Source organism: Dreissena polymorpha, chromosome 3 (genome assembly GCF_020536995.1).
Source record: "Dreissena polymorpha isolate Duluth1 chromosome 3, UMN_Dpol_1.0, whole genome shotgun sequence".
NCBI classification, from domain to species: domain Eukaryota; kingdom Metazoa; phylum Mollusca; class Bivalvia; order Myida; family Dreissenidae; genus Dreissena; species Dreissena polymorpha.
The window spans coordinates 53253315-53277939 of record NC_068357.1 but is presented as its reverse complement, the minus strand read 5'-3'; the positions used below and the strand labels follow the sequence as shown (position 1 = coordinate 53277939).

The 24625-nt window shown below is 34.4% G+C and overlaps 2 protein-coding genes across 8 annotated transcripts in view; one reads left to right on the top strand and one right to left on the bottom strand.

Moving 5' to 3' along the window:
* Positions 1-488: 488 nt before the first annotated feature.
* LOC127874168 (histamine H2 receptor-like) lies at positions 489-4449 on the bottom strand. The gene is made up of 2 exons (XM_052418366.1): positions 3646-4449; positions 489-2237 (listed from the first exon to the last, which is right to left on the bottom strand). The coding sequence occupies exons 1-2, from the start codon at positions 4424-4426 to the stop codon at positions 1363-1365; spliced, it is 1656 nt and encodes a 551-aa protein (XP_052274326.1). The 5' UTR covers positions 4427-4449; the 3' UTR covers positions 489-1362.
* Positions 4450-12654: 8205 nt separating this feature from the next.
* LOC127874163 (TBC1 domain family member 2B-like) overlaps positions 12655-24625 on the top strand; it is a 37516-nt gene continuing 25545 nt past the window's right edge. For 2 of the 7 annotated variants that reach the window (XR_008046674.1, XM_052418355.1), the window contains exons 1-7: positions 12655-12972; positions 14306-14407; positions 15809-15953; positions 16208-16430; positions 17817-18262; positions 23344-23504; positions 24357-24530. Coding sequence is in view for 6 of the 7 variants with exons in the window: in XM_052418355.1 (XP_052274315.1) it covers positions 12662-12972; positions 14306-14407; positions 15809-15953; positions 16208-16430; positions 17817-18262; positions 23344-23504; positions 24357-24530 (1562 nt within the window). In the remaining variant the exon portion in view is untranslated. Of the gene's footprint in view, positions 12973-14305; positions 14408-15808; positions 15954-16207; positions 16431-17816; positions 18263-18689; positions 19478-23343; positions 23505-24356; positions 24531-24625 lie in introns of those variants that run through there. The other 5 variants (XM_052418356.1, XM_052418358.1, XM_052418359.1 and 2 more) reach the window with 5 other exon arrangements.

The following is a 24625-nucleotide window of genomic DNA, read 5'->3' as shown; positions in this document are numbered from 1 at the left end:
GACTCCCAATTTTACAAAAATACGCATACAGAAATCCTAAACATCTCTGTTGGAAATAGTGTTAGTTTTATTTTGATAAATTTGACCTTAATTTAGCAAACAAAATTGAAAACTCAACATGGAAACTAATAAAAGTTTAGAATTGGCAAAACAATAGGCTGGGTCGGGTTATTGGAAACAAACAACCTGTTTGCACTTAATGTACCGAAGCGTTGTATTTTCTTTTTCATTTTCTACAAGAGCACCTTCGTAATGTATCGTCCATCACGTGCTTTATTATTAATAAGCAACTGCGATCGTACGTGCCTTTAAGACAGTTTACACACAGAAAAACGCATTTTCTGAATTCTGCTTGTCAACTAGTACAAGTGGGTCAGTGGGCTTTACTGATATGTAACATAACAACATAAATAAATGTATCACACACACGAGAAATAAGTTTTGTAATATTTTCTCACAATTTGAACATTGCATTCGTTACAAAAAGTACAAATAACGTATTATAAAACTTAAATATTATAGTGTATGTTTAATGGTAAAGATAATAATAAATTATAATAAATAAGGTAGATAAATAAGAATGGCCGATTTCCAACATATTCAGCAAACAGATTGCACCAGAAACAATTTACAAATGAGTCGTGTTCTGAGAAAACTGGACTTAATGCATGTGTGTAAAGTGTCATTCCAGATTAGCCTGTGCAGTCCACATAGGCTAATCAGGGACGAAACTTTCCGCTTATACGGTATTTTTAGTTTCGAGGAAGTCCCACCTTACTGAAAATCAAGTTTCGGCTGAAAGTGTCGTCCCTGATTAGCCTGTGTGGACTGCACAGGCTAATCTGGGATGACACTTTACGCACATGCATTAAGCCCAGTTTTCTCAGAACAAGGCTCAAATACATAAAAAAACAATAGCGTAAACGAAACGCTTTCTTCTCAGACATGCATGGATTATGCAAAAAGTTTTCTAGTGCACCAAACCTTCTTGTCTTTGTTAATGCGAAACACGGTCATGAATTTCTTCTAAATATACAGTCGACACCTGGCTATTAATCATCTTATATAATTAAGATGTTAAAAAGCCTTGTTCATCAACATTTAAGATTGCACAATCAGATTGCACAATCAAAACGTCACGACCGCCTCGATCACATAAATTGCGTTTATAAAATGTACCATTAACACTAAACAATCAAATCTCCCGAGTCGTATTCGCATGTTCCACGGAGAAGATACGCAACGCTCTCCATTCGTCAACCCACTGACTCCGACCTGACCTTCGGATGTTATTCAGCTTAGCTGGATCTCAATGCACTAGAGAGTGCATGGTTTGGGATGATTTGCGCTATCGCAGTATATTCACTTTATATCAAGTTTTGGGTCGTCATTTGCATCAAGTTCTGAATCTACTATCGATTCCACAGATATCTGTGTAACATACCTTGGTGCATGGAATTCGACCTTGACATTTTCTAACGGAGTGTCGATGTCAACGCTACCCTGACTGGATTGTGACATCAGCCTTCTCGCTTCGTGAACGTCACTAGCGAATCGTAATTGCATCTTGGCGTTGGGCTGTGTCGTTGTAGAAGTTAAAATTTCAGAGGCTTTGTCAATGGTAGATGCGACAATTTCTCTATTCTGCAACTGCAAATACAAGTCAACCTTGAAACTCTCTAACGGGGATTCAATATCAATGCTAGCCTGGCTGGATGGCGACATAAGCCTTTTTGCTTCGTTAACGTCACTAGCGAATTGCAATTGCATCTTGGGATTTGATTGTGTCGTTATGGGAGTTAACATTTCAGCAGCAATGTCAAGGATAGATGTGTCACTGTCTTTTTTCTGCAACTGATGTGACTCTGTTGGAGTTGCAGGCGTTATGTCAACTTCGAACTGGAGCTCCTGAATAGTCTGAAAAGTCTGCGATAAGGTCGACTTCCTAAACTGAGCTCTTCTCGTGTGAACTGTTATCGATTCGGAGCTTGAATACCCGCGGTCATCGGCAGAGCTTAAACCTAGTCGGCGCAGGATAAGGGATCTGATCTCGCGCCTATGGTCTCTGTTGCTGAGCATAAGGACAACGGGATTTATGAAGCCGTTTAGAAGGGCGATGCACATAACGACAAACTCGAGGATATACGGCATGGACTCCTCAGAATGACTGATGTTTCGAACGTTGGTCATCCAGATGTGGGCGGCCACGTATGGCAACCAGCAAACAAGAAAACTGCCTGAAAATACACAAATACAGTGTTTAGCAATGCATGAATAAACTTTTCGTGTTAACATTAGGTGAAATCAGTTTAGCTTTTGACTACAATATGGCGTACATATATGTTACAAAATAATTTATGCATGTTCGTTAACAAAAACGTGAGGTAAATATCTACGCAGTACATATATGCCGCTGTACTGCTGTAGGGCACATATAAGTTTAATCACATGTATTACATGTTTTGTAATAAAAAAGTATTTATATCATTAACAAACTCATCGTAGTTGTTTCAAAGCCCCCCTGCGTTAAAAAGAAAAGAATAAACAAGTCACAGATAATAATGCATGTCTCTTTGACCGTATCACCATTATGAAACATCATATTGCCCATAATTATTCAAAACAATAGTGTTCAATCGTTTATGACGTTACTTATTTTGTCACATCGTCGTGATAAGCTGTCTTAACGGTAATGATGCCTACATTTAATTGACAATTAATGTCCACTTTTGTTATGATAGTATCGACTTATTTAAGTAACTGAAAACATTGTTTTGCTTGATTTTATTTTATTTTCTAAGCGATTATCATATAGCATATTGTAAAAGCCATGCCTAGTTTTCATTTAAATATATGTAAATGCTTCTGCTTCTTATTCTTTCTATATTGAAGAAATTTTATTGTTGAAAACATATGACATTTGCTAAAATTATGAGCAGCAACGACTAACGCACTAGCAGTAAATCATATTAACATTTTAACATGCGACATTTTAAACTCTTGGTGTTACAAAAAATAATCAACAAAAACAGATGTCCCTCACATTTTGCCAAATGTGACTGAAGGCTATTAGCGGACAATGCCTGTCACCATAAATCGTTTTGGTACGCTTAACACTGCGGTTGGTATTTTTGGAAGTTCAATGAGAATCTACAAAAGTTTGCAATTTTAAGCTTTTGGCTTAAATAGTTAAATTACAAGAGTTTGTTTTTTTTTTGTCAAAATTAAAATTGAATCACACGACGCAAAAATAACTGCATCGTATGCAAACGACCAATAGTTATCGTGTTTAATGAAATCGAAAATATTTTTTGAATGCCGTCAGTTGATTCGTTCTTTAGCTTGTATATAAAAAGTCTAATAGGACAGAAATTAAATGATTCAAAATTTAGTCGATAAACGTAGCTTGAATTGACAAGATATTATGTTTGAAATGAACACCGACCAGTTCCGGCAAAGACGAGTCTAGAGAATTAAGAACAAAATAAAGTCAATAAACGAAGCTTGAATTTACAAGAAATAGTACATTTAAAATGAACACCTACCAGTGCCGGCAAAGACGAGTCTAGGTGAATTAATCTCAAAATTATGTCAATAAATGAAGCTTGAATTGACAAGAAATAGTACATTTGAATGAACACCTACCAGTTCCGGCAAAGACGAGTCTTAGTGAATTAAGCTTCTGTTTAAGCTTGCTCATTTTAGCTGACGTGGAAGATGAGGAGGACGCGGAGGACGCACTTTCTGTCGATCCTGAGGTAATGGACGAAGTCCCATCGGAGCTTCGGCGTAGATCCATGCACCTCGACTGGCGCCTGGCAATTGAGATGATGCGTCCACAGCACAGAATGTCGATAAGTAGAGGCAGTATAAAGCCGGCTATTATTAGAAAAAGGGTAAAGGAAAATGAATCCTTCATATTCAAACCGCAAATCGGAATTGCGTCCGGCATAAACGTGTATTCGCCCCAGCCGATAATCGGTGCTGCCGATATCAGGATGCAGATGATCCAAAGCATAGCCACAGCGGCCAGTTTTTGTAAGGTTGTCGCCCAAATCGGATATCGCATCGGATTGGATATGATGAAAAAGCGATCTAAAGACAATGCGGATAAGGAGTAAAATGAGGTCAATATCATAAGGATCCAAAAGAACGACACTGACCGGCAGAACGCGTTGGATTCTTGAGCAAAGTTCGGCGAAAGACGAATAATAATCCAGGATGGTATAACAATAAGGCTGCCTATAAGATGAGCGAAACACAGACTTCCGAAAAACACCTTCGTATTCGATACCAATGATTTCGTCTGAAAAGTGATATACACCATTAAAATATTTGCTGTCGTTGTAAGAACTGATAATATAGCCAATGCGATTAGCTTTCCAAAAAGTCCGGGCACCCAAGTCGCTTTTTCCACTTGTATCATCTCACTACACTCCAAACAATCGTTTGTCGATATTTCGGTGACATTTGCCATTGTCGTAATCTTCATGAGATACTAAAGGCGACGGCAATAACACTGTTTCTATAATTGTTCACTATTCACCTCTTTACGTATGCCACTCAGCAATCCACCATCATATGACGAGTATATGTAATTACGGTATAGAAGCTTTGAATGTTTACTCCAACAAATAACAACCGATTTGACAATCCTAAAACGGTTTGTTTTCGTTAAACGTATGCAATGACGTACAGCTGACACAAATAACGATGTATACGTTTGTTACACTATGTTATTGAATTACATTGCGCTAAATTTTCGGTGAAAAGTCGTAATGATATTTATTCCAAGTATGTGTGTTCATACGCATGGGAACAATGAGGCAATAAGAGAATATATTAAAATAAACCGTAGATACGTTAACGTGCCGTCGTAGATCCACAAAGCGTTTACTGCTTTAATGTCTCTTAACAGTCCTTATATATGCGCGCGTTTTTAATTAAATTAAGTATACAACAACTAACGATGTCGATTGCTCTGTCTTAGTCGATGAGTGACAGTCCACAAGCAAGCTTTACATTGGTCGAAATTTCAATGCGTTTATGAGTCATTTAAACGTTACGTTACCTGTTGCTTTACGCTGTTTTAGTCTATTACTTTATTTCATTTTATTTTGGGCTGTGGTCGGACATACCGTGCATAAGAATAGGCAAATCCATCATATGCAATTAGTAAAAGTAGTAGTAGTAGTAGTAGTAGTAGTAGTAGTAGTAGTAGTAGTAGTAGTAGCAGTAGTAGTAGCAGCAGCAGTAGCAGTAGTAGTAGTAGTAGTAGTAGTAATAGTAGAAGTAGAAGTAGAAGTAGCAGTAGCAGAAGCAGTAGCAGTAGCAGCAGCAGCAGCAGCAGCAGCAGCAGTAGCAGTAGTAGTAGTAGTAGAAGAAGAAGAAGTAATATCATTATTATTATTACAAAAATATTATTTTTATTACAATGGTTCTTGTTTGTATTATCATTATTAATATTATTATCTTTAATGCTTTTTGTGCAAATGTTAAAGTGATATTTAAAAGCAATCATTATGGCATTACCTTCTGTAAATGCTAATTAGCAATATAATCTGAAAGCGGAGAAATAAAATAAGATAAATCATATGTCATTTGTCAAATTTGGCAGTCGAAGGTACATCAACGTCTGGATGTATTTAAGTATAATAATCGTTAAACCCAAATGGAGACATTATAAGCAAAATATGTGACCGCTGGCGAAAGAGAATTGTTTAGTCGCTATCAAGCCTCAATCGCTGAAAAATACAATCCAATTATTTAAATATGTGGCAGAAAGGTCAAAGGGATGTTATTTTTTTCACATACCTCGAATCTGTTGTAACAATATAATCAAATGCGTTAAACTACAACATATTTTGTATTTCAATCCGAAAGTTTGAAAGAAAACATTTGTGGACGAATGTAACACGTGTTCGGCATGCACGTGAATCTCGTGAATTTTCATTTAACAAGCATAGACGACATACCATTGCTATGCATGAATAGCGGTTCATCATGAAAACAAACTTTGAGGCATCATTTCTAATAGTTTAAACGAAATTCCAGTGTACTCTTTGAGAACTGCTATATACATACGATAGCGAGGGTAAGGAAGACAATAAAAGGATAAGCCTTCTAGGTGAAGGTACACAGTAGAAACATTTCGATATGCTTATATGAGTCGTGCTCTGTGAAAATGGGTTTTAATGCATGTACGGACTGCATAGGCCAATCTGGGACAATTTCCGCTTGTATGATGATATTCGTTAAAAAGAAAGTATCTTCTTAGCAAAAATCAAGATTAGGCGAAAAGTGTCGTAACTGATAAGCATATGCGGACTGCATAGGCTTAACTAGGACGACACTTTACGCACATTCATTAAACTCCCTTTTCACAGAGCGCGGCTTATATGTTTATTACAAAGCAATTCGAGATTCATTTTATCACCTGAACACCTGTTGACCAGCTCAGTAAAAAAAGAGGTTGTTAAGGTTTACATCGGTTAATTTATCAACAAAACGTACACACGTGTACCTATTATGATTGTATGCACGCGCATAATGTACAGAAGTGTGTTCACTCATATTGCAGATGTATTATGTAAACATATATGTGCAGCATCTATATGTAGCATATCATATCATATCATATATACATCATATGTTTTCAGTGGATGTTCGCACTTTTTGAATATTCTGCTTGTGAATACACGATAAGAAACAAGAATCCTAGTACTACTACGCAGGTGCGCTCGATTATGTAAATCTTGTTTTTTTTTGTAAAAAATATTACGGAACTTTAAATTATAACCACAACTCAGTGAGAGTATTACTGTAACAGAAAGAAAATGTGTGTGTGCGTTTTACAACTTGGACAAGAAGTTTAATACAAGACACTTTAATGCAAATTTCGTACCAAAAAAATGGTCATCATACCATCAACAGAGCAACTGTAATTAAATTGCCATTGAAACGTGAATTTAATATGTCAAATATACATGTATATGGAACAAGCGTCCAACAAAATACGCCTGTCAATAAAGTTTTTTTTAGGTATAGATTGACAAGTTTTCAATTGATTTTTCTTAGTTTACTTTTTTTATTGAATACTGACCATAATATTTTCCATAGGTACCTAAGTGTGGTGTGCACAATTAATACTCTCTTATAATGCATATTAATTTAAAATATTTACTTTTGACCTTGGATTGTGATATTGACCTTAGCGCGTGGTTTCTGCGTGCGTCACGTAGCCTCATAATGCAATCACTATTACCAAGATATTTCACAATCGATCCATGCTGGATAAAAATATACTCCGGGCAAATGTTAAGATAGTTGACCTTGAATTGAAATCTTGACCTTTTATCTAGATACCCGGTTGTTGTGCGCGACACTCCGCCTAAAGAAACTGGTCATTTTGCTAAGTTACTTGAATATCTATCATTAATGGACTAACCGGTAGTTACGCTCCTGACATATATCCCCCCCCCCCGTACGCCAGCCCATCCGCTATAATGTTCCCATTGTACGACCTTTTTTCAAACGAGCGTATAAAGCAGTGCAAATTTAGTTATTTATGATGAAATTGTGATTCAATTAGTGTATATGTACGTTTTACATATATTAAGCAACATATTCCTTGTTCAAGTGTAAATCACGTAAGTCAGTTTGCCAAGGATCTGGTGATCGAATTTTATTATTGAAAAAATGTTCATATATTAATATCTAATCACCGGAATTCACATACGGAGGATCATTATTCTAAAAAATAAACTAGTACTAATTAAAGCAGCGTTCAGGTTTTACAAATTCAGAATTTAAAAACTTTTAACAATAACTCGTTTGTTACAATAAAGCGAATTTATCTCAATTCAATAATTAATAATTAACTAAATTGAATGGGTATTTTTTCCACCTGAACATCATACTTCATAACTTATCAAAAATATCGATTAAGATTCATCGTTCAAAATCGTCCCCATTTTAATTATTTTATGTTTACTTTTAGTAATCGGTCACATGCGTTTTATTTAAGACCAGCGAATTGCAACACGAGTTTGTTCATGGTAGTACCTCTGGGGTTTTAGTATACATGAACCTATGTATAAAGTGTCAGCGGTCGCCACTTGTATATTTATTTATATATACATAATGTGGGTTGTTGGTTTCAAGTGGTAGTGCAAGGGAGACGAGAAAGTTTTTCAAATAAAGTATGTGCGTTCTCGTTATCTATCTTTACGTATACATTGTGTGCTACGTTTACATGCATTTGACCCAGCAAGAGACTGTGCGCACGCTAATAATGTTCGACAAAACTTAACTTCTTGGACATGCACGATGTTCATGTTAAATGTGCGCATCCCGACTTAGAATGGCACAATAATCGTACTTTTTTACCCAAATTTTATATATTCTAAACTCAATTTAAAATGTATTAGCTTTGAACCAAAATTCATCTACTGACATAATTTTCAAAATGAAAATTGTTTAATACGGGCAAAAGCCCGCGAAGCGGGCGTTGACCGTTCATACATATGAGAATTTAGACATAAAATTACATAAGAATACCACATATGGATACGTCTAAAAAAAAATTGCAACGCGACATATATTTTCGCGATGCTATTTATGACCTTGAGCAAATCAAAACACTTTGACATATGCTAAATCACATGTAAATACATACCTCAGGAAAAGTTAAATCAATGACATCATAATTGTGTAGCGAATCGCACTAAATATTCTCGCATTATTTTTTTTTTCTTCGCAACCGTTCCAGAATTAAGTCATTACTCAATTATCTCCCCTGAATGCTCTTCTTCAGTGGGTATAAGCCGAAGACTGGTTCACTACAAATAGTGACAGTCTTCACCGAACACAATTTAGGGGAACATAACCCGTCTTTAATATATTGCCGAATCTCAGATTTCTGTCGAATTTATTTGCTTTGATCTTTCCGATATCTTATTGTTATTATTATCCTGACAAATCACAAATGCTTGTTAAAAAATTAGTTGTTTTAAACACTATAGTTGGCATCTCTATTCTTCCAGTATTCTCGCGGTATTTCAATAACGACACCCTACTGTTTATGTGTCAGAATTTGTGACACATTTTCCATTCGCTCTCAGAAAGAAGTTTTACGTGTGATCATGAGCAATATGCTGGTAAGTTGTCGTTGTTATCCACCAGAAACACATTTATTCACAAAATTTAAAGATATTCAGATCTAACTTTTTGTCTTCTAGCTTTAATTTTTAAAGTATTTACTCCTCGTCTGCTCGCACTTTACCGATATCCCGAAAGGTTACATATCACTATAATTAGTTTAGGCCTTAAACCACAAAATCCGATACCGTTGGATTTTCGTACCACAATCTTACGTAAAAAAAATCTTCCAGATTCGAAATCAACAAAAACAAGACATTTATAAATTGTCTGCATTATTGAGCAAATTTTAAGATATGTGTTGGTTTTCCGTTTTTAGAAGCTGTTCTGCCAAGGCAAGAGCTGGGCATCATACAAGCCATTCTATCCAGCAAAACTGACAGTTTTGGTTTACAGAAATTAACAAAGGAGGGATTCCTGAACTATCAAAATTTCCAAGCTATACACACAGTTATTATCTGTGGTGATCTTTATTGGTTCTGTTTGTTTACTTGGATGGAACATGTGTGAACTTTTATAGAACTTTGAAAAGTCTATATATGTATATCTATAAACAAAAATCAGCTATGGTATAAAAAGATCAGATGTGCAATCAATGTCAAAGGGTTGTTAAATTAACAATTTGAAGGCAATTATGCGGAAAAAATATGAAAGTTCCCATGCAAATTTTGTCTGTATATCGACAAGTGTCTGCCGATAATTGTCAAACTAGTAATACAAAACTTACCACAAGTATGTAAAAGCACTAAGTACCTGTGATCATTTTTAGTAAGATAGAGTAATTCTAAAATAGCAAATAGCTTGTTTAGTAAATGCATAATGCAATTAATATGATTTCCGTTCTATTGTGTAATTAATAAATTGGTTGTTACTTGCTAATCCATGATAAATGTTTTATGGCTAGTGCAAAACCAGCAATGTTAATTTTGTAAAAGGAAATACAATAACACCACTTTGTAATTTCATATACGTAAATATTCTTGAAATGTAGGTTGATGACAGTGTTTTAGTTTTACTTATTTTGTAGCTATTATTTTATGTGCATATAAATGATGTGAAGTGTTTTGTATATCCACACAATACCACATATCTTTTTATATATGTACTGTGTTATGTGTTATTTGAATGTTTAAATAAAAAAATATTGGTGATATAACATGATGCATTCTAATATTTGCATTCAAATTGTAACTATAGAGCTAAGTGTATGCAGTTTAGACTGTGATTTTAGAATTGCTACAAAATGGCTAGTTTTTTAGTGGCGACACAATTTAAACTATTCAACAATAGTTTGCGAAAGAAAATTAGAAACCTGCAAGATACCTGTATTTATTAAATATTTTAATTGCGAAACAAGTATGTTGTTATGCTGTTACACATAATTATACATTGATAATAAATAAGAAGACAATTAGTGGTGTTAACGTTTCCCAACAGTAGAAATCATTCTTCTGATGAAGTCAGTGGTATACAGACGAAAGCTCCAGGTATGGCTTTCAATACGTAGTGTGTGTTATTTGGCAGTCTAAAACTTATTGGATTAAAAAAAATCCTGTCAAATTTGTCAATCAAAATTGATTTGACACATCACATGATTTTGATAATGTTAAATCAGTGTACTGTATGCTAAATGCAACTGCTTTAGCAAGCTGTCAAGTTGAATTGAGACATTTGATGAAACAAACTGGTTCCTGGGTAGGACCAGTACTTAGTGTCTATATGACGTACCATGACGTCGAAAGTCTACAAAACCTACTAGGTAGAACGAGAAATGTACTTCGACGTACAATTTTCACCGACCCTTGAGTGTTAGCCAATCATAAGACACCTTACATCTGTTGCTTTTAGAGATATTTGACATTGAACATAAGTATTATTATTATTTATACCAATTATGCGACTATCGACCGCTTACTCATAGATATTGTGCGTATTTATTAAACATTATTATTATTATAATTTATACCAAATTATGCGACTATCGACCGCTAACTCATAGGTATTGTGCGTATTTATTGACCTGGCGTAGCGGAATTAACCTCTGACTTATGCAAGTTATGGTTATCACAAAATACGACCAACGGGGAGGTTATTATACATTATTTATCCCGTTAATGCTTGGTAACTGTATGGTTACCGTTGGGAATTTCCTACACAGTAATGCGCTGAACTGTCGTGATACTCCGCCCCGCATGATCAATAAATACTCACACTATGCTGAATAATTTTTATTTAAAAAAGGTAACAATTGAATCTTCTTCAAATTTGTGTATAATCTATTTCAATGCATTAAATACTTGAAACTTCCATGTGTTGTTTTTTTGCCATTCTGATATTTTTATTCATTTTGTCCTCAATTAAAAAAGAGATTTTAAACATTTATTATGAATAAATCTGAAGGAAAAGCGGCTCAAGAGACTAGTGTTTTGATTGGCTGTTCAGAAAATGTGTACGTAGAAGTACAAACTTGTATGTCGAAGTACAAATTGTACTTTGACGTACAAATATATACTTCGAAGTGTATTTTATATTTATGTCGACGTACAATTATTGTACTTCGACGTACATTTCTCTTTTTAACTTGTAGGTCTTCTTGATTTTCAACCCAAATGGTACGCCATAGTATGTCTTTAGGGTTATCTAAAGAATGCTCCCACTTAAGAGATCAATACAGAGACCTCCCAGTGACTAAGCCAGTTAGCAGACACCCCATCCACTATACAACAGACACCGAACCAGCTATAAATTCCTGTGGCTAGAAAACAAAAAAAAAAATAAGATGCTAGATCTTTAAGCTTGGAACATGTAACTTGTTTTAAGATTGATTTTTTTTATGCATTACTTAATTATTGCAACAATTATAATATTTTGAACACAATCATGTCCATATATTTATTAAAAATACATGGTTATCAAAAAAACTTTAAAAGCTTTTGCCCGTAAATTAGGTAGCACCTATAATCATATTAATTAGCTTTATCAAAAATGTGTTATTCATTCCAAAAAATAGTTGCTGAATCAAACGGAATTGATGAAAACTAAATAAAAGAAGGATAATTATTTAGCAAAAAACATCAATAAGATTACTCAACTATGGTAAAAATCAAGACATTGTGTACGTGTGTCTCTTGTCAACTAAATTCGTATTGTGCCTCGTTGTTAAGCGGTTAGATTGTAGTCGCATAAAGTACGGCATTGAATGATTAAGCAACCCTCTCCTGCAGGTACTACCATGAACTACCATTTCAGAGGTACTACCATGAACAAACTCGTGTTGCAATTCGCTGGTCTTAAATAAAACGCATGTGACCGACTTAAAATAAAAATTGAATTGAATTGAAAAGGTGTAACTTCATTCTCCTAGCAGAGTTGTCGTTCGTACCTCAACATATGAACCCCAGTGGTGCAACTTATGGTTCTCTGCGTATATACTTGATTACATGCTTAGTGTCATGTAACCTCTGATTACATGATTTAATTTCCGGTTCCTGTGTAAACAAAGATGGAAGAAGGAGGAGTAAAACAGGAACTTTTACCGGATAAACTAGTGTTTCCTGTTTTAAAAGAAAATGACAATGCACAGTCCGGTAATGATAGTCTTTCAAATACAATTTTAGATCAAATCGATCCCAGACAAGGCGATACTACTCTTTCCAAGAGCGGAAGCGAAGAAAAAGACTCGAAATGCAATCAGGAAATAAATTTAAGTGGCTGGTTGAAATACAGAACAAAAACAATTGGAGGGCTTAAAAGTACTTGGCAGCATCGATGGTTTGAGTTTTCGGATGAAACGTGCAAACTCTACTTCTACAGGTGTGTGTGTTTTAGTGCAAACTCATGTTGTTTACAATGATATTTGGTGATTGATGTCTATGATTTATTTAAAAGAAGCATGTGTGTCTCACATATGGACCATGTTAATGAAAACACCAACCATTTTTTTACGTTAAATTATTTTATTATAAATACACATGAATGATATGTCAAACTGTTGGATTTAAAAACAATTGAATGCAAATCAGCTAAAATATGTCCATTTTACTGGCTATATTTAGCCATAAGTAATAGCTAGACAAGTTGACATGTGAGGTAAAGTGCAGCTGCAAAAAATTTAGACTCCACCCACTAAGGCTTTTCCCCAGGCAGTTTAAGCCCAGCGGCACTGCTGTGCCTTAACTTGCAAATCAATGTTGCTGTTACACTTGATTGCCAGATAATAGTTATTATAATAGTTATTAAGCGCATGAAATGTTCATGAAAGCCCTTGAAAGCTGTGATCCAATTGTAATCTGTTAACGACAAAGCGAGTAACTAAAGCGCTGATCAGCTGTTTGTGTTAAGAAGCTTACACATAACATTTGGGAGATATACTGTATGTCAATCTTTTCTTTTCGAAATCTAATGGCTAATCAGCACTCAGATGACAAAGTAAAAATGGGCCTTGCTCTGTGAAAAGGGGGGTTAATGAATGTGCTGCATAAAGTGTTGTCCCATATAAGATAAGCCTCACAGGCTAATGCGGGACGACACTTTCCACTTTTATGATATTTTTCCTTTAAAGAAAGTCTCTTCATAGCAAAATCCAGTTTAGGTGGAAAGTGTCATCCCTGATTAGCGCTCGATTGGTCATTGTCGGCTTGGGTACTACTTACATGTATATACTAAAATGTACCCGGGGTATGGTAAATATACTAAAACGTACCGTGGAATTTTTCTCGCTAAATCGGTCGTTGTCGGCTATTTTATTTTTATTAACTATGTTAACATTTATGTTAATTGTCTGTAAAATGATATATATTATCGAAACTCATACTCAAAAAGCAGGATATGATGCAGTTTGTTTGAGAGAATAAGGTAATCGGAAATGCGTTAAGTCGCGTTTTATGACATTGGACTTAGGGCGGGAATACAATTCGGGTACAGTCTAATATCGACAGGGAACGTGTAAGTATATTTACCGTACCCGGGGTACATGTAAGTATACTTAAGAGTACCCGAGGTACATGTAAGTAGTACCCGAGCCGACAATGACCAATCGAGTCTGATTAGCCTGTGCAGACTGTGCATTCATTAAACCCCCATTTCACAGAGCAAGGCTCAAATGTATGAGTAGAACATTAAAATTACTGTTTTGGTTTGTTTTTAGAGATCCTTTAGACCTTGCGTCCCTTGGGGAGATTTCTATAGCAACAGCATCATTTGATTTTGATGCTAGCAATGTTGAGCGACAAGGGATTTTTCAGATTAAGTAAGTTGTGTTTAACATATTTTATGAAAATTTAAAAAAAATGCAAATCAGATTGTGACATACATAATCATATGGACAATATTGCCATGCAGTTATGCAGATTTCAAAAATGTAAATATTATGTTAAGAATCGGTCTAATATTTTAGTCTTAATTTTAGGTATTTTTAATAACTATTTGAATATAATCATATAATGATATTCTAAAACAATTTTAGCTCACTTGAGTATGTAGTGATAAAAGGTCATCCTAGTCCTGGCGTGTTGTTCATCCGCATCTTTTAGCTTGTTATAAATGCTCTAGAGTCTGCATTTTCATCCAGTCTTGATGAAACTCAGTTAGAATGTTGATCTTGAAAATATCTAGGTTGAGTTTGAATCTGGGTCATAAGCATACAAAGACTAAATCACTAAGTCATATCTTCAAGAAAACCTCATTAATATTCTAGAATCCACATTTTTATACAATCTTTATGAAACTTAATCAGATTCTTCCCTCGACAATAACAAGGCCAAAATAGAACTGTGTTATGTGCATCCAAAAACAAGGTCATCAGGTCAAATATTGGAAAAACTTTGTTACCACTCTAGAGGCAGCAATGATGTCTTGAAAAGACTTGGTCAGAGTATTGATATTGACAAAGCTAAGTTTGAATCAGGGTAAGATGCTTAAAAATAAATATAGGTCGACAGGTCAAAGTAAAAAAAAATGTAAATTGTAACCATTCTAGAGGCCACTTTAATGATTTCATCTTGATAAAATGAAGTCAGAATGTTCATCATTACTCTATCTTAGCCGAATAAAAATATGTGTCTTGTGCGTCCAAAAATGGTAACCAGGTTAAATCATAGAAAAAACCTTGTAACCTTTATTAGCCACATTTATGGCATATCTTGATGAAACTTAGTCAAATGGCGATCTTGACAATATCTAGGATAGGTTTGAATCTGGTTCATGTGTGTCCCAAAACTAGATTACCGGTTCAAATCTTAATTAAACCTTGAAACCTCATTTATGACTCAATAACGATGAATCTTGATCAGAATGTCATGTTGGAAACATCTTGGCCATATTTATCTTGTGAGTGAAAAGCAAGATCAAAAGGTCAAGTCTTTAAGAATTGGTGTGCCTGACATATATGTGAGCTTTCGGCTCGTCATGACACTCTCGATAATACCTGAAACATAATTTCAGTTATTGCTCAAAGTATATAACTGATCTCATGTCTGTGTGTTTTTCACACCGATACTCATGTAACCAGTCAACAGTCAGTGTGACTCATGTAACTAGTCAAAAGTCATCCTCTCATTGTCATTGTGTTGTAATAAACAACTTTTCATAAGGGTTATACTTTTTATGTTTTTTTTCTGACAGATTTTCATATATTTGTGTTCTGTTCAAGGGCTGACGGAAAAGATTATTTCCTTGATGCAAGTACACGCAAAAACATGTTCTACTGGTTGCAAACATTACAAATGAAAAGACGAGAGTTCAATTTGTCGCGGCATTGTGTCTCCAGTAACAGCCTTGTGCACAGGCGGAAAAAGGTCTATTTGATCATTTATGGAACATTTAGTTTATAAGTTAATTTTCCGTGTATTTCAAAGAACTCAATTCACAATGAAGCAGAAGAATATACTTACACCTGCTAACATAAATCACAACTTGTGGGTACATATAATATTATTTAATTCGTTGCAAAAATATCTTGAATTACATGGTAGGGTCATAATGAGTAAGCATTGTTTGTCCAAAAGATGTATACCTTCATTGTATCAATACTTCTTATCATATATTTTAGAAAACCAGTAATATTGGAGGTCTGCTATCGAAAGACATGGGGTCAACAAGTATGGCATATGAACCTGTAATAGACATGACCAGTGACTTTCCAGAAATCTGTGTACCTGATGGTGATCCAGACAGCAGCCAAAGCAGCCTTAGCTCCCTACCAGGGGCCTCTGGAAGGGACAAGTCCTCTTTATGGCCCCTTATGAGTATCACCAAACGGTGGGGATTTACAGGTAAGACGGTGCTTTAGTACTTTATACAGGGCTGGCATATAGAAACCATCTTAAGTAATTTATTAAATTAATTCACTTAAGTAAAATCTTAGGTTATGCAGGTTATTGAATAGAATAAGATGCACATATTTTACACATGATTTAAAAAAGTGATTATACCCATCTCACGGCTGTTTAGTCACTATTTGAGTAATCGTGAGTTGGCTGTAGTTCGGTGCTGCAGATTGACAATGGCAATATTATTCAGGTTTCTAAGGGCTATTGACCTGCGTCCACCAGACACACATTCAAGGGGCTGTCCCCATTACACATTTCTATAATCCGAAAATTCAAGGAGTAATAAATTTAGATAAATATTTAAAGGCAGGTTTAAACTATACTGGTCATGTACGTAATTCCGGCCACTTTTGGGACTATTTAAGAAAAATCTTTAGTGTTAGGCAACTGGTTGAAACTAAACTTCACATATATAATCCTGGGTTCAAAACTCACCTAGCATGAAAATTTAAATAGAATTAGATCGGTGAATGTTACTTAATGAACAAAAAATGATGACATGTAAACTATCCATTTTCGTAGGTTAAATGTACCTAAAAAATCGGCCACTTTTCAGTTTGACCTGCAGATAAAATTACAAAGCAATATCTTGAGACAAATGTCCTCAATTTCAGAGTATTAATCAATGTTTATACTATTAAAATTTTTGACTTGAAATTTAAATTAAATGCGAAATTATTATACCAGTTACTCCCCCTACCTATTTTAATAAATATAAACAATGGGAAACTGCTAATTCACAAAAAAATATTTGTTTTTAATGTGTTTAATAATTTTTTTATAACATAGCTAAAAAAGTAAACACATCTTGTTTAAAAAGTTGACTTCAGTGTTGATTATTAGTAAACGCCTATATATAATATTAAAACATGTAATCTAGTAATATTCTTATCAAGGGAGGTAATTCATATATTAAAAATTTATATTTAGGTTCTGATTTTTATGTTTTGAATATAATTTTTTGTACAATTAATTGGTAAAACTTTAATTAAAGTTTATTAGATAAAATAAAAATAATTTTATCAAATATATTTGTTTCTTATATGAATATAATTGTTGCAACTGATGATGACATCACTTTCCCCACGAGCCAAATATTTCCTGCTATATTTGTGACATTCTAACAAAAAAGTTTACAGTGATATGGTTCTTACATTTGCAAAATATTGAGAGTGCGGATGGTTTTCATGTTGATTTTTCTAAATAAAAACAAAATATGTGCGTTAAGATCATGAAAATGATTTTACACAGGTGGCCGATTTTTTACGTACAGGCCGGAATTACGTACATGAGCAGTATGTTGTTCAATGTATTTAGTGTGTTTTATAGGTCGACAGAGAGATGAAAACCAGAACACAAGCAGCTTCTACTGTGAGTTGCACCCAGATTTGCATAATGATCATCTTAGTGTATCAACATCTAGCCTGGAGTCAACAGAAAGCAACAGTATTTCTAGCCAGGGTTTTTCTACTGGGGACAAAATAAGATCTAGTTCACAGATATCTAACCTCAGTGTGGAGTCAGATTCTAAAAATTATCCAATAACCCCAAGTGTAAAATTGCCAACAAGTGCTGATTTGACCTCTGTTGCTGAAACTGACGGCAAGAAAATGGAAGCAGGCAGTAAAACATCATGGGTTATTGTTGATAATACACCAGAAACAGTGACTTACAACAACAATAGTGCCATTAATAGCAAGCAAAAGAATGAAGGTCAAAAGGGAGAAAATTCAAAAGCTAAGAAATTTTTGACAAGCTTAACTAGGAAAATAAAGGTAAGCCAGAGGCAGTTGTCAGACCCAGTTCAATCAGTACAGGTAAGCTTGCAGCGATTTTTTTCCCCAATTGGAGAAAGTACCAGTACCAGTACCAGCCCATTTAGAAAAATATGCGCAAAAAAAACTTAAATTGAGAAAATTTTCCTGATTAATATTTCAAATGGGGAAATTGGTGTTTTGGATTTGTTGCTCCCAAATACTTTAAATTTGATAACTAAGTGTTGTCAAGTTGTCAATATTATATTTGCATAGCTTCAATCCATAGAGCTGCATAGGGAAACTCAATGTTGCATTTAATTTATAAAAAAATGTATTTCAAAAAAAAAAAAAATTGTTGTTGGAAACCTTCAATTTGGAATTTTATTGACAGCAATTTGGAAATTTGTATTTTTTTCCTTGTTGGAAAAGTGCAGGTACTTTATAAACAAGGAAAAAATCGCTAGCTTGACATTTTACATGAGCAGTCATTAATGTTAAGCTTTATGTGCATGTTCATTTTTAACTCAACCATTTTTCCGACTAGGTTTAAATTGTTTGGAAATATTTAGGTGATGCCATATCCGCTACGCCAAGGTGACCTTATTCATAATTTAATTCTATTGTATACACTTGCTTTACTCTGCACCACATGAACATGATATAACTTATAATCTAATGATTATAGTGTACTATCTATTATCTTTTTAATATCAGATAAAGCTTGTTGTATTGACAGTCCATGTACATAAATTGACGTGGTCACAGCTTGCACTGCAGACTTTAAAATCACACTCTCATTTGTAATTGTGCACATGTATTTGAGTATGGGGCATGAAAGGTTCAGGATGTTTATCTATAAATGACACAGTTTGTTCAAGGGTTGTTTATTGCATGCAGAATTAATTATACAATACTCTACTGGTTTTCACTTGTAAATACAGTTTTACATTTGATATCAATATTCATGAATAATGTGAACTTTTAAAGAAGCTCTGGTTGTTTTTCGGAAGTACTTGTATCGTGTAAGTACCTGTTATCGAACAGCACCTATTATCGGACGTTTTGTTTTGGTTCTGTATGCACATGCGTGTTCGATAACTGGTTCGTCCACCATAATCACTGGAATAAAAGAACAGGTGGAAAAAACCTGCTGATTATAGTATTAACGAGGTTTCAATTATGAAAAAGACACGGTGGTCATTATCTTTTTGGAATAATGTAAAGCAAAAAGAGGTAAGTTGAAATACAGAGATATTTCATTCATGAAATTGTAGCTGCAATTATGGTATACATTCAAGTAAAAGGCAGGTCTATTTTGAGGTCTGTAAACATCAATAGGGCTGCCGATAATTGCAAATCCTATGTATAAGATTCCAATATTATGTGTAGTTGGCCAGGGTGGGCTTTTCTTGCAATGTCAAGAAGTGGGGTATGGCTCAAAAACTATTTTTGCACTGACCTTAATGAAACTTAGCAACCTTGCATCAAGGCTTAGGTTGGTATTGCATTTTGGTGGAGTTGGTTTAAGATGGGTCAGGATTGTCACTGTAACTTAAAATAAAAAGCAACTTTTTGTGTGCTCAACATCTTAAAGGGATCTTTTCACGGTTTGGTAAATTGACAAAATTGAAAAAAGTTGTTTCAGATTCGCAAATTTCCGGTTTAGTCATGATATTTGTGAGGAAACAGTATTACTGAACATTTGCCATGGTCTAATATAGCCATTATATGCATCTTTTGACAATTTCAAAACCTAAAAATTATAAAGCGTTGCAACGCGTAACGATTGAATAATTTGGAGAGTTCTGTTGTTGTCGTTTAAATTTGTGAAACTACGAAGATTGCTTATATAACGTATTAAATACGCAACTTATGTATGCTTGGCAGGATAGCTCAGTTGGCTAATGCGTTTTTACTTCAGGATTCCGGGGGTCACTGGTTCGAGCCCTGCTGCGGGCTACTTTTTTTTCCTTTTTAAAATGTTATTTTTGATGTTTTACTGGAGCTTTTAAAATTAAATGTTTATATTTATCAATATAAAGCATTTAATGACAAACTTCAAAACATGCCAAAATCTGTGAAAAGGCCCCTTTAAATTTGGATGGAGATATTGTACTGAAATGGTGTAGGTTTAGGTGACTTTCATCTAAACCTACCTAAGAATTGCATTTGGGGGGGGGGGGGAGATGTTGGATCAAGTTGGTTGGAGGTATTTCACTGACATCTTATTGGTATGTAGTTAACTTGAAGACTTTGCATGGGAATTCACAATCAATTCATTTACTATAAAAAACAAATCAATAAAAAAATCATGGAAAATCTTGTTTTGTTTCATGGCCATGTTTCTTGTCATAAATTTAAGTATCTTTGCCATTGCACATTTAAATAATTTAAAAACAATTCTGTATTAGAAAACTTTATCACCATGCAGCAAAAATTTTCATACACAAACTTGTTTATAAATTGTGTAAGGTGGAAAATCAAGTTTTTCTAGTTGCCCTACAAAATATATGTATTGATGGTAATACATGTATAGCCTCTCTCAACTTGCAATTTATATGCAACCAATATGTACACTTTCAACTAAATTTGATAAGCCTTTAACACTGAGTGGGCTTCGTGTTTATAACTTGTCTGCACTTGCAAGGCTTCATCATTATATTGTTATAGATTTTCTCTGAAATGGGCTAGATTTTTCAAGATATCCCACTAACCTGCCAGTATAAACAAATCTTGCCCTTTAAAATCCTTTATAGAATGAGTGATATATTGACGTCATCATTTGATGACGTTCAATTGAACGAATGATAATGGCGACTAAAATTTGTTAAGCTCCTGGTTATAGCCGCGATTTGGGTCTCTTGGACACTGGCCAAACGCCTTTGCTGAAATTTGACATGTATATGGACCAGAACGCGATCTACCTGTTGGCGTATTCGTTATAACTGGGAAAAATCTAGTTTTTGATTAAATCACGAAAAAGTGGTGTTTTTTATTGCGCAATCACTATAAACACGTGGCTTGGCCGGAAGTACATGTAGCGTTAATAGCAACCCCAAGACAATTCACCCCCAGGAGACAATTCACGCGCTAGACAATTCAAAATTGATTTTTTTGTACCCCAATTTTTTTTTCGTAACCATTAATTTTGTACCCAAATGTTTTTCGTACCCAAAATTTTTTCGTACCCAAATTTTGTTTTGTAAACATTTTTTTGTACCCAAATGTTTTTCATACCCAAATTTTTTGTACCCAATTCGTTTTTCGTACCCAAATGTTTTTCGTACCCAATTTTTATTCGTACCCAATTTTTATTCGTACCCAATTTTTTCCTACCCATTTTTTTTCGTACCCAATTTTTTTCTTACCCAAATTTTTTTTCATACCTAATTTTTTTCGTACCCAAATGTTTTTCGTTCCCAATTTTTTTCGTACCCAATAATTTTTCGTACCCATTTTTTTCGTACCCATTTGTTTTTCGTTCCCAATTTTGTTCGTACCCAAAAAAATGTTAGCACCCAGTTTTTTCGTACCCAAATGTTGTTCGCACCCAAATTTGTTTGTACCCAATTTTTTTTTTCGTACCCATCTTTTTCGTACCCAAATGTTTTTTGTACCCAAATTTGTTCGTACCCAAAAAAAAAATTCGTACCCAATTTTTTTCAGACCCAAATTAAAAAAAATGTGTACCCATTTTTTTTGTACGCAAATTTGTTTCGTACCCACAATTTTTGGTACCCAAATTTTTATTCGTACCCATTTTTTTTCGTACCCAAATAGTTTTTCGTATCCTAATTTTTTTCGTACCCAAATAGTTTTTCGTACTCTAATTTGTTTTCGTAACCAAATTTGTTTTTTTCCTGCCCACATTTTGTTCGTACCCATTTTTACTTCGAACCCATATTTTTTCGTACCCAAATTTTTATTCGAACCCATTTTTTCGTACCCAAATAGTTTTTCGTACCCTGATTTTTTGTTGTACCCTATTTTTGTGTTCGTACTCAAATTTGTTTTCGTACCCAAATTTTTTTTTTCCTACTTATTCGATTTTCAATTTGATTTGATTTCCCCACTCATTCCATCCCGCCAAACCCTTAAGGTGTCGCAACTCTAGTAAAAAATACATAGCAAATTGTCCGTCTGTCTGTCAATCGGTGCGTCCGTCCAAAAACTTTAACATTGGCCATTACTTTTGCATTATTGAAAATAGCAACTTGATATTTGGCATGCTTGTGTATCTCATGGAGCTGCACATTTTGAGTGGTAAAAATTCAAGGTCATCCTTCAATGTCGAAGGTCCAAGGGAAGTTATAAGCTTTAAAGGGAGATGATTTCTATACCTGCCAAATGATCAATAGAAATTTTATTTCAAAGCGGTGCAGTAGGGGGCATTGTGTTTCTGACTTACACTATTCTTGTTTTTCAAAAACTGGTAGGATCTGAATTTCAAATGATGCATTGCCATTTGTCACTATGTTACCACATATACATACTGGTGGTTTTGTTTATGTTTATGATCACTTGTGAATTAAAACCAATTTTATACCAACAACTACTAATAGCCGTAAAGTCATTTGCCAAAGAAAGTCAGCAAAAACCATGTCAAGCCTTAGTAAAGCTCATTCTGAATCATGTCATTAAAGTTAAGTTAATATTTTGAGTCAAACTGGGCAATACAATTAAAAAACAAATTAGACATTGTACGGTGTACAATTAGCCTGGTTTGCTTCCCATCATCCGTTCTTGCCTCTGTGCTGTAGAAAAATCCTAAAAAAAGGCCTTTTTCTTTGTCATAAACATTTTTTCAGAACATTTTATTTCAAAATTGCAAACAAGTACACATAACGAATAATTACAGTAATGCTTTGCAATCAGAAACAAAAAAAAATCAACAACAAAAAACAACATTAAATGCAACTAACTCATATCTAAAGTTATATATACAGTATTAGTAGTCATCAACAGTTAAAGCATATAAATTTGTGAAATATCTTGTAAACGTTACAATTACATTTGGTTTTGTGTTAAAAAGACATAAACAAAGTACATGAAAAGGAAAAAAAAAAAAAAGAATTATCTATTCCTTTGTTTTTGTACAGCAGCCAGTGAGCACCAATGCAGGTTACCAGTTACAGACGGGTACCAGCACAGCCATGCAGAAGGATGTCGCGGATTTGGAGGAGGAGCTCAAAGCAAACAGAGAAATCATCACTTTACTGCAGGAAAATCTGAGTCGTCTTACCTATGAACAGCAGCTAAGGTTTGTCAAATACAAATTTAGTTCTGATTGTGTTACCTTTGAACAGCAGATGATGTTTATCAAATAGCAAGTGTGTTCTGATTGTGTTACCTATGAACAACAGCTGAGATTTGTAAAATAACATTTATAGAAAGATTGAATAACTTGTTAACATTTACTGATTTTATTATGCCCCCAGTAGGGTGGCATATAGCATTTGAACTGTCTGTCTGTCCGTCCGTCCGAAAACTTTAACATTGGCCATAACTTTTGCAATATTGAAGATAGCAACTTGATATTTTGCATGCATGTGTATCTCATGGAGTTGCACAGTTTGAGTGGTGAAAGGTCAGGGTCATCCTTCAAGTGCAAAAGTAAAAAAATACAATCCATGGGAAGTAATAAGCTTTAAAAGGGAGATAATTTCTAAACCTGCCAAATGATAATTGAAATTTTATTTCAAAGCGGCGCAATAGGGGGCATTGTGTTTCTGACAAACACATCTCTTGTTCAAATATTAGTGTTGTTGTTGTTGTTGTAGAACTTATAAATAGCAGCTGATTCAAGTTAAGATTTTAAAGTTATGAAACTCAGCAGTTGTTAATAGTTTGTAAAAAATATGAACACTAGCTGAGGTTTGTCCCAAAGAAATGGTGGTTTGTCAAAACAGGTGATGTCAAATAGATGTTTGTAGTGGATATAGTACAGCTTTGGTGTGTCCTATAGTCAGGCTTGGTTGTGTGAACATATCTGAGATTTGTCAAGTAGCATTATAGCGACCTTTGAATATATACATATTCATAATGAACTTTTCAAAACCATTTGCAAAACCATATTGCACCATATTGTATATGATTAATTGTTACTCTTCAGTAATTGCATTGCAACTGCCACAGAAGATGAAAAGGCAGCAATGATATTGGAACAGAGTGAGCGGACACAAGCTCTTAGCAAGGAGAAGAAAGTTCTGGAAGAGATTACTAACAGTCTTCAAGACCAGTTGGCAGAAAGCAAGAGCCAATGCGCCGAGCTGGAAAAGAAAATTAGGTTCATGTTTTTATTTTAATCCATTGGAGATATTATTTCTATTCCTTATTCTCATAGTATCGGTTCTCCTCATAGTATGGTGACTTTAATGAAAA